The sequence below is a fragment of the Mytilus edulis genome, chromosome 10 (assembly GCF_963676685.1).
Source record: "Mytilus edulis chromosome 10, xbMytEdul2.2, whole genome shotgun sequence".
Classification (NCBI taxonomy): Eukaryota; Metazoa; Mollusca; class Bivalvia; order Mytilida; family Mytilidae; genus Mytilus; species Mytilus edulis.
Genome location: NC_092353.1, coordinates 16,003,874 through 16,019,441, shown reverse-complemented (window position 1 = coordinate 16,019,441; position 15,568 = coordinate 16,003,874). Strand labels below are relative to the sequence as shown.

General features: G+C 31.0%; 1 protein-coding gene across 1 annotated transcript in view; it reads right to left on the bottom strand.

The window, feature by feature from the left end:
- Window positions 1-11,765: 11,765 nt before the first annotated feature.
- Window positions 11,766-15,568, bottom strand: part of LOC139492611 (3'-5' exoribonuclease HELZ2-like) — an 88,424-nt gene continuing 84,621 nt past the window's right edge. Inside the window, exons 20-21 of the mRNA XM_071280760.1 lie at window positions 12,544-12,711; window positions 11,766-12,063 (exon numbers count right to left, since the gene is read on the bottom strand). Of these exons, the coding sequence (XP_071136861.1) occupies window positions 11,885-12,063; window positions 12,544-12,711 (347 nt within the window). The 3' untranslated portion in view covers window positions 11,766-11,884. The remainder of the gene's footprint in view (window positions 12,064-12,543; window positions 12,712-15,568) is intronic.

Genomic DNA, 15,568 nt, shown 5'->3' with positions numbered 1-15,568 from the left:
CCGTTATGAAATGTGTACTTGCACGTTGTCTCAGAATGTATGACATTTGTCATCAGAAGGAGCGGAGCGTCAGACAATGTCAAACGTGAAGCAGTCATCAATTTCATTTAGGGAAAGGAATGGTAACCTGAAACATTGGGATAGCCATTTACCAATTGCAATGTCACTTGATTTGTCTTTATACTCTGTGCTCAGCCAATATAAAAGTATAAACTTACCTGTAACTTACCTGTAAATCCAATTAGGAAAAAATATAAAATCGGCGCAAATGAAAAAATGAAATCGGCGCAAATGAAAGAATGAAAATTTTCAAAATCGGCGCAAATGTCATACGCCCGGTTAAACATGTTTTTATGACACTTTTTTACATGGTCCATTACCTGTGTTGATTGTTTATTAAGTCCCCGATCGGTCAATCCTTGAAATAAAAATGCGAAACTTAGTAAGCAAAGTGTTCACTGTAGAAATATATTTTGTTGATTATATATTATGGATCGTAATAATTGTTTAAAAAATTCAGGCATAGAAAAATAAGTTTGTTATATAAAAATGCACTCAATTTTCATTATTTTTGTTCATTAATTTCCTTACATTATGTTTTTAAGACACTCATTGCAAATGACTGTAAAGAAAAATAACAATCCATGTAAGTGTTTTGATTGCAGTTTAAAATATCGTTATAATTTCTCTCACTAACTATCATTGTATAACGTTTCTTGTTTATCATGTTTATATACTAGGGGAAAAACATGCGTGGCTTGTAGACTATTTGAAGTGTTTATGGTGATACACAGGTTGGTTTCGTGTTTCGCAAACTGTTTTTATGCACCCAAGCATTATGTTGATAGTTTTAATCAATTTTGTCAGTCTTCTTTTTTGGGGGGTTTAAATATCCACTGAGTAGCGTCTTTCTTTGTGTTAAACATGTGCCCCTAGAACGGAGGAAATAGATCAAAGAATAAGAAGACAACACAAAACACTGATGATTGAATTATTTCTCAATGGTGCTAATTTGTAGCATTTCTGTTCTTTTCTCGAAAGATGGAAAAGAAGTTCTGTCTCTGTGTGATACGGGTGCTCCAAGAAATCTCTGATGATTCAACATCTATTCAGTGGTGCGAGTTATTATCATTGCATTTTTCAATGGTTTGAATTCTGTCTCTGTGTGACACGGGTGCTCTGATTAAACACATTTCTTCCCCGAGTTTGTTATATTTCTTCTTTTTGAGTGGTGCTAATTTGATACAGTGATGCAAGTTGTAATAAGTGATCATAAGTAGTATGCGAGTTGACAAGTAGTACGACAAATGAACATGCGGTGCGAAAGCATATACGAATCAATAACGGTCTCTTTATAGCTTGGTGTTCGGTGTGAGCCAAGGCTCCGTGTTAAAGGCCGTACATTGACCTATAATTGTTTACATTTTTGAAATTGTTATTTGAATGAAGAGTTGTCTCATTGGCACTCACATCACATCTTCCTATATATATCTAATGTACAAAACACGACATTTATAGTCATATCACAAGGCACCGTTTGTAGGCATTCATCTTTTGTACTGCTTTATTATGGTCATTATAACATAATTTTAAAACTTAACCAAACATTTGAAATCAAAAATAAAAATAATTATTAACATATGATACAATACCTGTAACAACTTCTCTTCCTTTGTGAGTGTGAAATAACATAGTACAGTGAAACCTGATTAAACCGAACCCTGAATAAACCGGAAACCTGTCTAATCCATACTTGTTCTGGAGACCAATCATATCACATTTTATGCATTGTGAACCTTATGAAACCGAATACCTGCCAAAACAGAATAAAATCTCAAGACCCGAAAGGGTTCGGTTTAGTCAAGTTTCACTGTACATGTATTTGTCCTGGAATTTCTAATCTGTTTATATTTTTTTCCGTCAAAGGTTTATAATTGAAACATTTTCTACATTTTGCATTTCAATGCAACCGTACTCGTTTCATATACTCATTTGTACACACTTTCATCTTAGATATATCTCATTCTACATTACTATACATTGTTTTGCTGTGCGTTTAATTAATTTTTATAAATCATATTGATGTGTTTCAATAGCTAAAAAAATTGCTATTTCTGAATATTGTACGGAATTTCAGCACAACAGCAGATAATCTCAAACATTTTACATTTGAATGACGTCGGATGATTTCATAACTTTATACGTTATACCATTTAATACTTCCTACATGTCCTACATGTATATTCTAAGAAAACATGTATATTCGTAGCAAAATGTGGTTTCTGCTAAACGTTTATCTGTTATTGTTTTGACAATAATGAATTTATAGCAATGCATATTTTTTTTCAAATGAATACTACAAAACATTTTCAACTAGATTTAAATTTTTCAAACCACTTCGGAAAGAAGATTTTGATAAATTATCTAGTTCCTAGCACATGTATGCTACGGGTTATATTCCAAATTTGCCATTATGTTTTCAAACTATTTATTTATTATAAAGATAATTGATAAAGTGATAAATTACTTTTAAATATTATTTTTCATCAGTGTCTCAATAGGGTTTGCTGCAATATAAATTGTTTCAGCAGGTTTTGAAATATATTATATTGCCTGGTACATGTTGTATATTAGTAGATACAATTGGTCTACTGTTAATACAATGATTTGTTAACGGTTATACGGTTTCAGTATTAACTCTTTGAGTTGTATATCATAGATGTGTAAAGTACTTTCCACAATTACAAAGAAAATGTGAAACATGATTTTTTTGTGTGTTGAAATAAAGGTGGTATCACGATTGGAAAACGTAAACATCGACTACAAGGAAGGACGTATTGCTTTAGAACTTGACATCCCTATCTATCATGCTTTCTCATCCTTTAAAACCGCAGTAACCAGACAACTTGCATTCACAGTAACGCATAACGTATATTACAAAAATAAATCTTAAGTATACACCTGAAAAGTACTCACAAAAAAGAAAAAAGAAGGGTTTTCCCCGTAAAAACTAAAACTTAATAAAATGTCTTCATTATTAATATCAGAACCATGTCATTATTCTCATTATACACATTGATATATTTGAGAGTTCAGGTAAACAGTTCATTGAAATATCAATGCATTTATTAAATTATTCTAAATCAAGTATCTATTTAAAAAATTATAACACATTCATTTCATTTGTCGAAAGAGCAAAATTAAACAAATGGAGCATTTAAAATTCTTAAAATGGTACAATATGTTGTAGTTCTATTTATCAGTTAGTTTGAATTGTCACACAAACATGAGCTCATCATATATTTGAATCGATTGTTTGAACGTCACATGATTTAACATAAATAATTATGATAAAATGTAAGATGTACAATTTGTTTTAATAACTATTGCCATTAAATTCACTTTGCATAATTGAAGTACGGACAGTTGCAAGTGTGAAAAAGTAAACTTTTGATTTATCATGTGTACTGACTAATGCACATGTTAAACAGTTTCTTTATGATCACTTCACTCAAAACATACAATGTTCCGTTCATGTGATTAGGACAATTGATATTTTATAATTATTAATCTCTTTTTTATGAATTTGTCTGTGATTTTTCATAACAATTGTGATATTTGACAATTCCATATTTAAATGTTATGAGATTTGTATTTTCGCAGTGTGTGTAAGTGGAAGATACATAGACTGTTCTAATATTGATAATATATTTGCCCGAGCAGTATACCATATTGCATAATATTGCTAAGACAATATGCTAGATTACGTGGGATATCATTTCTCGATATTAGTGCATTGACCCTGTAGAATTTCTATAACATACAAATACAAAGTATATATACATGTTTTGGAAGTTATTGTCGATGTTATCTACCTGTGATTTTGCATTTTTTTTTAAATGTTTCGCAAAAGTGATGCTCTATATATTGTTTTAATAAAATAATATGCAATGATTCAAATAAATATCTTAAACGATTCTTGTTGCAATTATTGTTGTTGCTGGGCATAAAATCAATGCATTCAAAATTGAGGATTGTGTGTGTCTAATTTAAACCTTTAAAGCAACATCTTCTTGTTAATTTAATTTGACTTTGAAACTCTTTTCATATTGTATCAATTAAGCTTCTTATACACATTAAACATGTTTAATGAGAGGAATTCACTACATATTGAGTTTAGGTCAAGTTGCATTAGGTAGTTATACATATACACATGTTGTCTGCTCTATGGTCGGGTAGTTGTCTCTTTGACACATTCCCAATTTTCATTCTCAATTTTATATAAAACCAAATTACAATTGTAGTTGTAAAAGATATGGTTTGACAATAATTATTAACATTTACCTTGGTTTTGCTTATGACACAGATTTGTTTGGGTTTAATCGATTTATGACTATTGACAGCAGTACACTTCTATTTTTTTTTATTAGTTTTGTAATCGAGGTTTTGTCTTTCCTTTTTTCGAGTTTCGAAGTGTGTCTGTTGTCCAGATATGCGTTTAGTACTCGCTAAAATTGGTATAATTATATACAATAGTTTACCATAAGGTCATTGTCGCCACACGTGGATTGTCAGTCTTCGAACGTACCTTATTGTAAATTATTCGTTTAAAATAAAAATTAAAAAACACCAGCTCCTTATATAAATTTCTCTATTGTTAATAATTGATACATATTAAGCTTCTCAAAAAGAACATGTATTTGGTCTCATTTTTCTAGTTACATGAACAAAGCCAAAGTGTGGTATACAATAGGTAAACACAACCACAATATTAATTGTAATAGTGAACATTGATTGGTTAAATATTTCTCAGTGTGTTTGAATTTGTTTGTCAGTTTTTTGGTCATGAATGTTTGTCTCTAATATTTATTTAACTGTGCATTTGTATTCAGATATCGCAGATCAAATGTATTCGTTCATTGTGTAATCATACGTTTTTTGATTGAGTTAAGTCTGCCAATTGATATTTTATCGTATGTTTTTCTATGTTGTGATGTTATGCTATTGTTTCAGAAAAAGGGAGAAGGTTTGGATCCATTAAAACGTTTAATCCCGCTGCAAATGTTTGCACCTGTCCTAAGTCAGGAATCTGATGCACAGTAGTTGTCGTTTGTTTATGTAATATATACGTGTTTCTCGTTTCTCGTTTTGTTTATATAGATTAGACCGTTGGTTTTCCCGTTTGAATGGTTTTATACTAGTAATTTTGGTGCCCTTTATAGCTTGTTGTTCGGTGTGAGCCAAGGCTCCGTGTTGAAGGCCGTACTTTAACCTATAATGGTTTACTTTTTTTAAATTGTTATTTGGATGGAGAGTTGTCTCATTGGCACTCACACCACATCTGCCTTTATCTATCTATCCAACAGCTCGAAACAATGCAGAAACAAAACGGGCAATCGCATAAACAATTTGAAGATACCTGAACTGTCTTGGATTAAACGACTTAAACAGCTTATCCCCTGGGTCTAAATGACAATATATTTGAACAAGGAAACATATCTACTACTTCGTCCATTGATATCATGAATATTATGAATAAAAGACATCAACATAACAATTTTCATTGCAAATGTATCAATCGATATAAACAATTAAACATCGTATAAATTATACACTTCTAATGTAACCAATCTCCTACCTATATTCAAAACATTACCTAGTGACACAATCACATTAAATATTTTTTCCTTACTGTTGACCCTTTAGAGTTCGATGCTGAAAGAACAATGGTGTTAATGACCATGCTATTTAATCGATTAAATATTCCACTTGCGGCAAACGAAACCAAGGTCCCACTAACGTGCATTGAATATCTTGGTATTGTGTTAGATACAGATAAAGTAGAGGACAGATTACCGACAAATAGAGAAGAAATAATTTTCAAATCTATAATTTCCATAGTTCAAAAGTCAACATGTACGAAAGAGAATTATTTCAACTTTTAGACTATTTAGACTTTGCATTACATGTTATTGTTTCATATCTTATAAAATTATCCACTAAGGTAAAAGAACTTCATTTCTAAATTCGATATGCAACTATACACTGATGCCTCTTCTACAAAATTGGTACGGAACCTATTATCAAGGGAAATGGTTTTGCTCGACGTGGCCTAAAGAATAACTTCTTTTAACGATACATCTTTATCCATGGCATTTTTAGAGCTATATCCGATAGTAGTAGCTGTTCTTTTATGGTGTTAAGAATTGAAATGCAAGAAAATACTCTTTCTTTGTGACAATGAGACGACTGCAGCAATTTTTAAAAAGGGTTGATCAAAACGTATCGAAATTGTTAAGCTTATGCAACAGTTAACGTTGTGCATATGTGTAAACAACTTTCAGGTAACTGCACAACATATTGAGGATCGTAAAAATAACATAAGTGACGCTTTATCTCGTTTACAGATAGAAAAATTCCACTCTCTCGCTTCACACAACTGCTTTTGTCATTACGAAGTAATGTGGTGTTGAATGAAACAGTCAAACAATTATGAATCGATGAAGACTGATGTTAATACAACCAGATCTTTGTACAACATAGGTTTTTCTCATTTTGTTAGACATTTGTTGCTGAATGGTATTACATATAACTCATATGATCTACCTCTTACCAGAAGACATTCTCATCTACTTTATAGCACCTTGTTTTAAAGTTTTGAAAATCAAACACACAACTATGAAAATTTATTTCTGTGGTATTAGACATGCTTATTTAAATTCAGGATATCATAATCCTCTAGAATCGCCTCGTAGTGAATTTTGACCAAGACTCGCTCTGATTTTTAAATCTGTCAAACGCATACAAGGCCCACAAACTTAAACTAGATTGCCGATTACTCTTCCAATTTTACAAGAAATATGCCTCAGATGGAGAAAGGGCGTGTATAAAAAATATATTGATTGTTTAATAGCAACAACTTGCGTAGTCGCATTTCTTGCCTTTTTGAGATGTGGATAATTTACCGTCATGAATGTCGATAAATTTTACCCTTTAACAAGCTTCTTCAATTTTTTTCTAGTTAAATTGAAGAAGCGATTCTAGAGGATTATGATATCCTGAATTTAAATAAGCATGTCTAATACCACAGAAATAAATTTTCATAGTTGTGTGTTTGATTTTCAAAACTTTAAAACAAGGTGCTATAAAGTAGATGAGAATGTCTTCTGGTAAGAGGTAGATCATGTGAGTTTCTGTGTGTGTTAGTTACATTGTAGTGTTGTGTCGTTGTTCTCCTCTTATATTTATGCGTTTCCCTGATCAGTTTTAGTTTGTTACCCCGATTTTGTTTTTTGTCCATGGATTTATGAGTTTGAACAGAGGTATACTACTGTTGCCTTTATTTATGCATATCTGATATTATTTGAAAGATTGAGTATGCTTTTCTGAGACTTAAAGAATCTGTAACTGATCTATTCCGAAGGGAATAGATAGGATTAGTAATCAATACCAGGTACCAGGTACCAGGATTATAATTTAGTACGCCAGACGGGCGTTTCGTCTACATAAGACTCATCAGTGACGCTCATATTAAAATCTTTATACAGCCAAACAAGTACAAAGTTGAAGAGCATTGAGGATCCAAAATTCCCCAAAAATGTGCCAAAAACGGTTAAGGTAATCTTTGACTGGGATAAGAAAAACCTTAGTTTTTCGAAAAAAATCAAAGTTTTGTAAACAAGAAATTTATACAAATGACCCATTGATTGATATTCATGTCAACACCGAAGTGTTGACTACTAGGCTGGTGATACCCTCGGGGACAAACGTCAACCAGCAGTGTCATCGACCCAGTTGTGTAAATAGTTATCAAAGGTCCCGGATTATAATTTTGTACGCCAGACGCGCGTTTCGTCTACATAAGGCTCATCAGTGACGCTCGTATCAAAATATTTATAAAGCCAAACAAGTACAAAGTTGAAGAGCATTGAGGATCCAAAATTCCAAAACATTGTCCCAAATACGGCTACGGTAATCTATGCCTGGGATAAAACTTTTAAAATATAAATAACTCTATTTGCCCTTTTTGGCATTAAAGAGATATTTAAGTATTAGGCATTCTGAATTTTGAATTGGATTTCCATCTGCCCCTCTTTTTATTACACAAAAAAAGGAAGCTTTAACTAGACAATTGTTTTCTAGTTAAATTGAAGAACATTTTTCCAACTTTGCGGTTTTAACCCAAACTTGTATAACGGCCATTCATTCAGTTCTGGTACCGCAACTAGTGCGGGGAAAGCCCGCGTAGAAGATCATATGATCAAAGTACTTGGTCGATGGAAATCGTATAGGTATTGCAGATATATCAAGATTTCCCCAACTCCTATCAAATATTCTCAACAAAGATTAACTGAGTCGTAAAACTATTTTTACATTTGTACATAGTCATTTTTGTTATATAGAATTGTTTGCTTATGTATATTAATGCACTTTATTTTTAGTTAACGTGGTTAATTTTTACTTTAAGGCATGTTTTATAATCGTTGATATATTAAAGACTAAATAAAGGCAACAATAGTATACTGCTGTTCGAAATTCATAAATCGATAGAGAAAAACAAATCCGGGTTACAAACTAAAACTGAGGGAAACGCATCAAATATAGGAGAACTACGATACAACAGAAACATAACATTAAAATGTAACACACAAGAAACGAACTATAATATGACAATGGCCTTTTTCCTGACTTGGTACAGGAAATTTTACGAAAAATAGTTATCAAAGTTACCAGGATTATAAATGGTAAATTGAACCTTGTTTTGCGGCATGCCAAACCTCTCACTTTAATGGCAATGTTTATCATAACTACATTAATAATTACATGACAGGACTACAATACAAATACATGGGAGAAAATATAGGACAGAGAAACACACGATTAATAGCCAACAAAAGGAACCAGGTTAAAAATTTAATACGCCAGACGTGCGTTTCTAAACCACCTTATTTCTTATGCAAAAAAATAAAAATTTCAAAAAATTTGAACCAACCATTTTATTTGAAAAAAATACACTGGTTATATAGCAGTTTGAAAAACACTAATTTTGATCATTGAGAAGCTTAGTATTCCCTTAACAGCACAACATAATTAAAACGTTTAGCTGATTTTACAGAGTAATCTCCCTGTAGTGTTAGTTAACAACCTTAAGCAGCAGGGAGCCATGCTGTGCTCCCTCGGAAAAATGCTGTCTTCCGTCGAACTGACGGATGTGTCACTGTCTTTGAAGTTTGCTTCTCATGAATGCTAATAAACATTTTAGGCAGGGACCTGTCAAAATTAATATATAGGTAAGATGATTCCCAAAGGGTAAAAACATATTTGTATTATAATAAACTTATGTATATCTATTGAATAAAATTTGGTAGTCTGTTTCCAATCTCAATTTCAATTTTATGTCAAAATTTTGATGTATCACTATTTAATATGTATTTCGATAGGCACGTGAATAGTATGAAAGAGATATTCCGGACATTAAGTTTTTCTTCAACTAATTATAGAGTTTCAAATGGACATGGAATCTTGGATCATTTATGGTCTTACACCTCTAGGAATTTGAGATGATTGACATGAATAAACAAAATAATTATTATATATACAATACCTTACTTCATAAAAAAATATAATAAATAATACATACATATTTAAGATTTAATTACAATTGAATCATCTAGAAAAGATTAAAGATATATTTCAGATAAAATAACATTATATATAAAGAGTAAACAGAGATAAATTCAAGATTTATTAACATCATCTAGAAAAAAATAAACTAAAAAAATAGGTCGAACGATACTAGAGGGACAGTCAATCTAAAAATACATTTAAGATGATTCCTTTAAAATAAAATATATTCTTTATAGATTTAACTACATCTGCATATATCAATAAGACATATCCTTTGGTATTCTAAATACATTATTTAACCATTTTTTATCGAATTATAGTTACACAATACAGCATGTGCTATACAAGCTTTTACGAAATAAATACAGTTATCATTTACATTCTTTTTTTTTAAATGGAATCTTTTTAAGTTGTTGAAAATTCAATAAGTATGAACAGAGTTGCATCTTATTTGATTTTCAAGCTTTCAGTACTTAAGATGTTGATTATGCGCATCTTTGTTTTTCTGCTAATACTATGAATTGACGTTATTAAGGAAAACTCGTCCACTTCACAGTACTATGTAGGTTTTCAATTTTCTTAATGGACTTATTATATAATTGAACGTATTTGTTTGAGCTATATGTTACATAATTCAAATATTAACATAAGCAGTTTCATCAAAATTAAAGCACATGTATATGGATATTAGATACGACATGATACGATACAAATATCAAAGAGCCTATCATTATTGATATGAATCCACCTTCAAGCATAGATAGATTCATTATATTTTTTAACAAATGAACAAAGCCAAAAATTGCCCCCATCAATTAGAGTATGTTTAAGTCAAGTGGATATTTCAAAAAGTCGTTCCCCAGACTATATTACGCAATTTTTAAGAAAGGAAACAGGCACATTTAAGAAATGATGACATATATGTACTGTACACCCTTTTCCTATCTATGAAAAACGGCATTAGGTGCTGCTTTCGAAACTAGGTTTCCAATTTGGTAAAGTTGAAAATAACTAATAGAAATATATGTTGGTGATAATATCGTATTTGAATGATGACCTAGTAACGCTAGCCAATCCTTATTCACAGCCTCCAATAGTATTTAAATTTTGATTAGATTCAAACATTTAAAATTTACAAGTATACAAAAATCAAAGATAATTAAAGTAATCATTTAGAGGAAAACCCAATAAAAACCATCTCGATATAACATTATAAATATACTGGATTAAAAGGTCTATATGTTTAATGAGGTTGGTGCTGTTCAGTCGTATTAGTTTGATAATACCATGATAAAGAAGAATGTGTCCAAAGTACACTGATATCCCACTCGCACTATCATTTTCCATATTCAATGCACCATGAACTTTGGTAGAAAAAAATCTCATTTGGCATTAAAATTAAAAATATTATATCATAGGGAACATGTGTACTAAGTTTCAAGTTGATTGGACTTCAACTTCATCGAAAACTACCTCGACCAATAACTTTAACCTGAAACTTGAACCTTTATTTTCTATGTTCAGTGGACCGTGAAAATGGGGTCAAAAGTCTAATTTGGCTTTAAAATTAGTAAGATCAAAATATCATAAGCAACATGTGTACTAAGTTTCAAGTTGATTGGACTTCAGCTTCATCAAAAACTACCTTCACCAAAAACTTAAAACCTGAAGCGGGACGAAAGGACGGACGGAAAAACCAACGAAAGGACGGATGGACGCACAGACCAGAAAACATAATGGCCTTCTACTATAGTAGATTGGGCATAACAATCAGTAATATACAACACAATTAAAATCTTTACAAACTGTATAAAATAACAAATAACATGAATAAATCTGTTTTAGATCCATTAAATGTCTACAATTCCTGAACATGACATACTATAATCCTCATATTGTAACATGTGCAATTCATTTTATCTACAATAGTATACACTGAATACACAGATATTCAGTGCCATATATCGGTAATAAAAGCAGTTGAGACATCAAGCATATAGATACAAAAAGACAAACATGTTAGTACAAAATACAAAGCCTTATTTGCTCCTATGTTTCCAATTTTAAATTTACATTTCAAAGTCATACATGCATGCACCAACGATTCCAGTGACAAATATACACACAAACCTGCACATTTTAGTAGAGTTAAATACATTTGTATTTATGTCTTATCAATATTTCAAGATATGTCCAAGGAAAAATTGTGACAACTGCATCGACATTGACTTCAATTTTATATATTTTAGCATACTTTTCAAACTTGTTGATATCCTTCTTTATCGACTTCATGTTTATGTTTTGGCCTTTTCTTCTTTCTTGTTGGAGGTTCATATGGCCATGGATATTCATTCCCATTAATAACACATCCTTTTCGATCGTATGTATTTATCAAATCTTTCCATGTATTATGACACCTTACTAATTTTTTATTACCTATTTGAAATAAAGATAATTATGCATTGAAATTTATTTGATTCAGAAACAAGAAAATGGTAGTAAATTTTTTTTTTACTAATCCTACATGATTTTATAGATGTAAAGTTAAAAGAATGCATTAACCCTTCAACGACTGATTTATATTGACTTGAACATCGATCACTGCATGCATTACTATGACATGCAAAATAAGTTATGCGCACAATGAAGAAAAATACATTTGTTAATCAATTTCTTCTGAATACTATTGTGTTGTCTTCAAGTCTACTTAATATAGCTATATATGAGTACTATCATGTCTCAGCGAGTATACTTGTTATCATAATGATTTCTTAAGTTAATTTTTTTCAGGGTATCATTTTCATCGTTGAATGTTATTGCAAACGACAGGTTTGTAAACCGTTTCATTCCTATTATACAAAATATATTGCTATATTCCTAAGACTATAATTTCTGATAAGTTAACAATTATCTAACCTATGATAAATAGACCCTTCCTTGCTCTTGTTAATGCCACATTGATCTGATGTTCGTCGGTAATTAAACCAAGATTCTTTGCGCACCATCCCAACGTCGGATTTTTCTCTATCATACAATCAGGTAATGATCTTGCTAGACTGAATATAACGTAGTCCCATTCCCCACCTGAAAAAGTATAAAATTGAATAATTTCATTGGATATATAAAATATGATAAGTCTACAATACTATCAAGATAGAAAGTTGCAGGAAACACAGCAAAACATTTATAATCTCATTGAAATAGATCAATTACTATACAAGAGGAGCGAAATATAACAGAGGGACATTTGAACAGACGGTTAACAATAACAACTCACCTTATAATTGCACAACGCAATACAAAGAGTGGCTCAGCGTTAATGGCAACATCTTTTTTGGTTTAAAAAAATATCAGAATAAATATTAAAGGCGGAAAGACAAAGCATTTTATAAATTTAAAACATTTTTTTTGGTTTCGGAGGCTTACTCAAGTTCTGACACGGAAAAAACAAAAAAAGCATTATATCGAGAAACCTTACCTGAATCAACCAACTCGAATCAAATAAATGTAAAATTGTGCCGTGGAAATTGTGTTAGCTAAATGGCTTAGTTGTTGTTTTAACGCCCCTTTTTAGCGCCACTTTTGAGTATGTTGTGGCGCCCAGTTTTTATTGTTGGAGGAAATCGGAATGCCCGTAGAAAATCACCAACCTTCGGTACAGCTACTAAACCACTCAACGTTCCCTCTTACACGGAACGAAAACGGAACGAACACGCGAATGGAATGGAATGAGAACGAACGAGTTAAATCAGTCAGAATCGTGTTTCTCCACTCATTTCATTCATAGAAGGCAAATCGTGTTTTTCCGCTCACAGTCGTGTGTGAACGAAACGAACGAAACGAACGAATCGATCAGTATATTCCGTGTAAACAAACATGTTCCGTTTAGAAACGATACTATCTCACCTGATTGGTTGTTTGGCGATTATGCTAGTTTTCAAATTTCCAAATGAAACGAATAAATATACTAAAATTAATCGGCATATTATACTACTCATTATATTTATTTATAAATAGTTTTATTCATTACATTATTTCGTTATTGCATTTAAAATAAAAGTAATAAGACTGAAATTAATGTTTAAAAAGACAAGTAATATAAACAAATATTTAAATTATGAAAGGCTAACAAGATCAATCTAAATATTAAAATACTGTCTCTTCTTTTGCCGGCTTGTTATACGAGTTCTTAAAAAAATGCATTTTACTTGTAAAAAAAAATGTACGCGAACATTCTTTATTTCATTATTCACATCTATTGTTAAAGTTGTCCCGTAGTTTTTTCTATTTATTTTTGCTTAGGGATCTTCATATTAGTTATTGAAATATACATCGTAAAAGACGTGAATAAATTTAAAGAGTATCTCAGAAACATAATTTAGTGACAGTCGCTCTCCCTGGTTAAAATAAATAGAAATTATATAATATTAACATTTGTGTGTCAATCTTTTTCGTTTTCAACGTCAAACGATTTGCATAGTTTTCTTTATTAAAGATATGAATGACCGTATTCGTGTTTGTAATTAAACTAACGCCTATTACGGTTTTTCGAAAAATAAAATAAAAAATCTTCTTATTTCGTTTCACGTAGGGAAGCCATGTCTTACGATGACTGTAGTGAAAACATATCCCATTTTTTTATATTAGCGAATGAACGGTTTACATGTATTTAACCGTTTTCAAACCTAGTACAATATACTGCAAGCGACATTCTTCAATTAAACCATTAACCAAATTCTGTTAATATATCTGCATAAGCAGGCCAAGTCCAGTATTATCTACATATACAATGTATTTGTTTTTATTCAAGTGCAAACACCGGTAATGATTGGTTGTTGGTTTTTTAACGTCCAGTGGCACATATGTCATGCATGCTCAGGACGAATTACGCTCACTGATATACTTAAAAAGACTATTCAGTGAAGAAAATAATCATTCAATATATAGTACTTTCTGTTTACCTATATGGATCAAAACAATTAAACGGTTGGTATTATTAGAAAATCTATCTAACGGAAATTACAAAACAGACGTTTATAAAAAAAAAAAATGAAAATTAACCAGACACAAGAGAAGGGAGTCATTCTTAAAGTGTTTGAAAAAGAAATAAAACTGCTTTGAAAATCTAAATATACTATGAAAATATTGGAATTGTCTTGGACAGTAAAATAAATACCAAATATGAAAAAAAAATAAACTCTTATAAGATATTTGTTTTTATGTAATATGCAAGTAAGTGACGATTGGCTTGGAAATAGAAATAATCATGTTTAAAATAAACTTTATGAACTTTTAAATTAATAACATCACTCTTTATTTGTGCCTTTTTTGCGTTCTTCGCCGACCGCAAATACAAAGCTTTGATCGGAATCTCCCTATTAGGCTAACTGATAACAATTTCCAGAATAACTTCATACATGTAACACCTTTTTATTTCTCGTCCATATAATGTACATGTTGATTTTTGGCATCCGTCTATCACATCGTCACTCTTTGAAGTGTCCCACCTTGGGAGAGAAATAACAAGTCGCTATCTATTTCAAAATTGGGAACTTTTAGGTGTTCGAACTAAAATCAGAATAAAGTTACAGTTTAATCACGTTTATCATCGATAATTTACCAATATTATGATTTAGTTTAAACTGTAATAAATCAGAAAATTGATAATTTTTTACACTTGTTTCATTTAGATTTAATCGTTGGAAAATTGTTATAGCAAACTTAAAAATTGCCAAAATGTCAATACATGTATATGTATATATATAAAAGGACCCTTTATAGCTTGTTTAGAAAGAATGCATTTATACTAGTATGTTATTTTTCATGTCATAAGCTTTGACATTTTAATATATACCTTTAATATAAAACATGTTTAGCCCCGCCGTATTTTGTGATTGTCCCAAGTCAGGAGCCTCTGGTCTTTCTTAGTCTTGTATGCTTT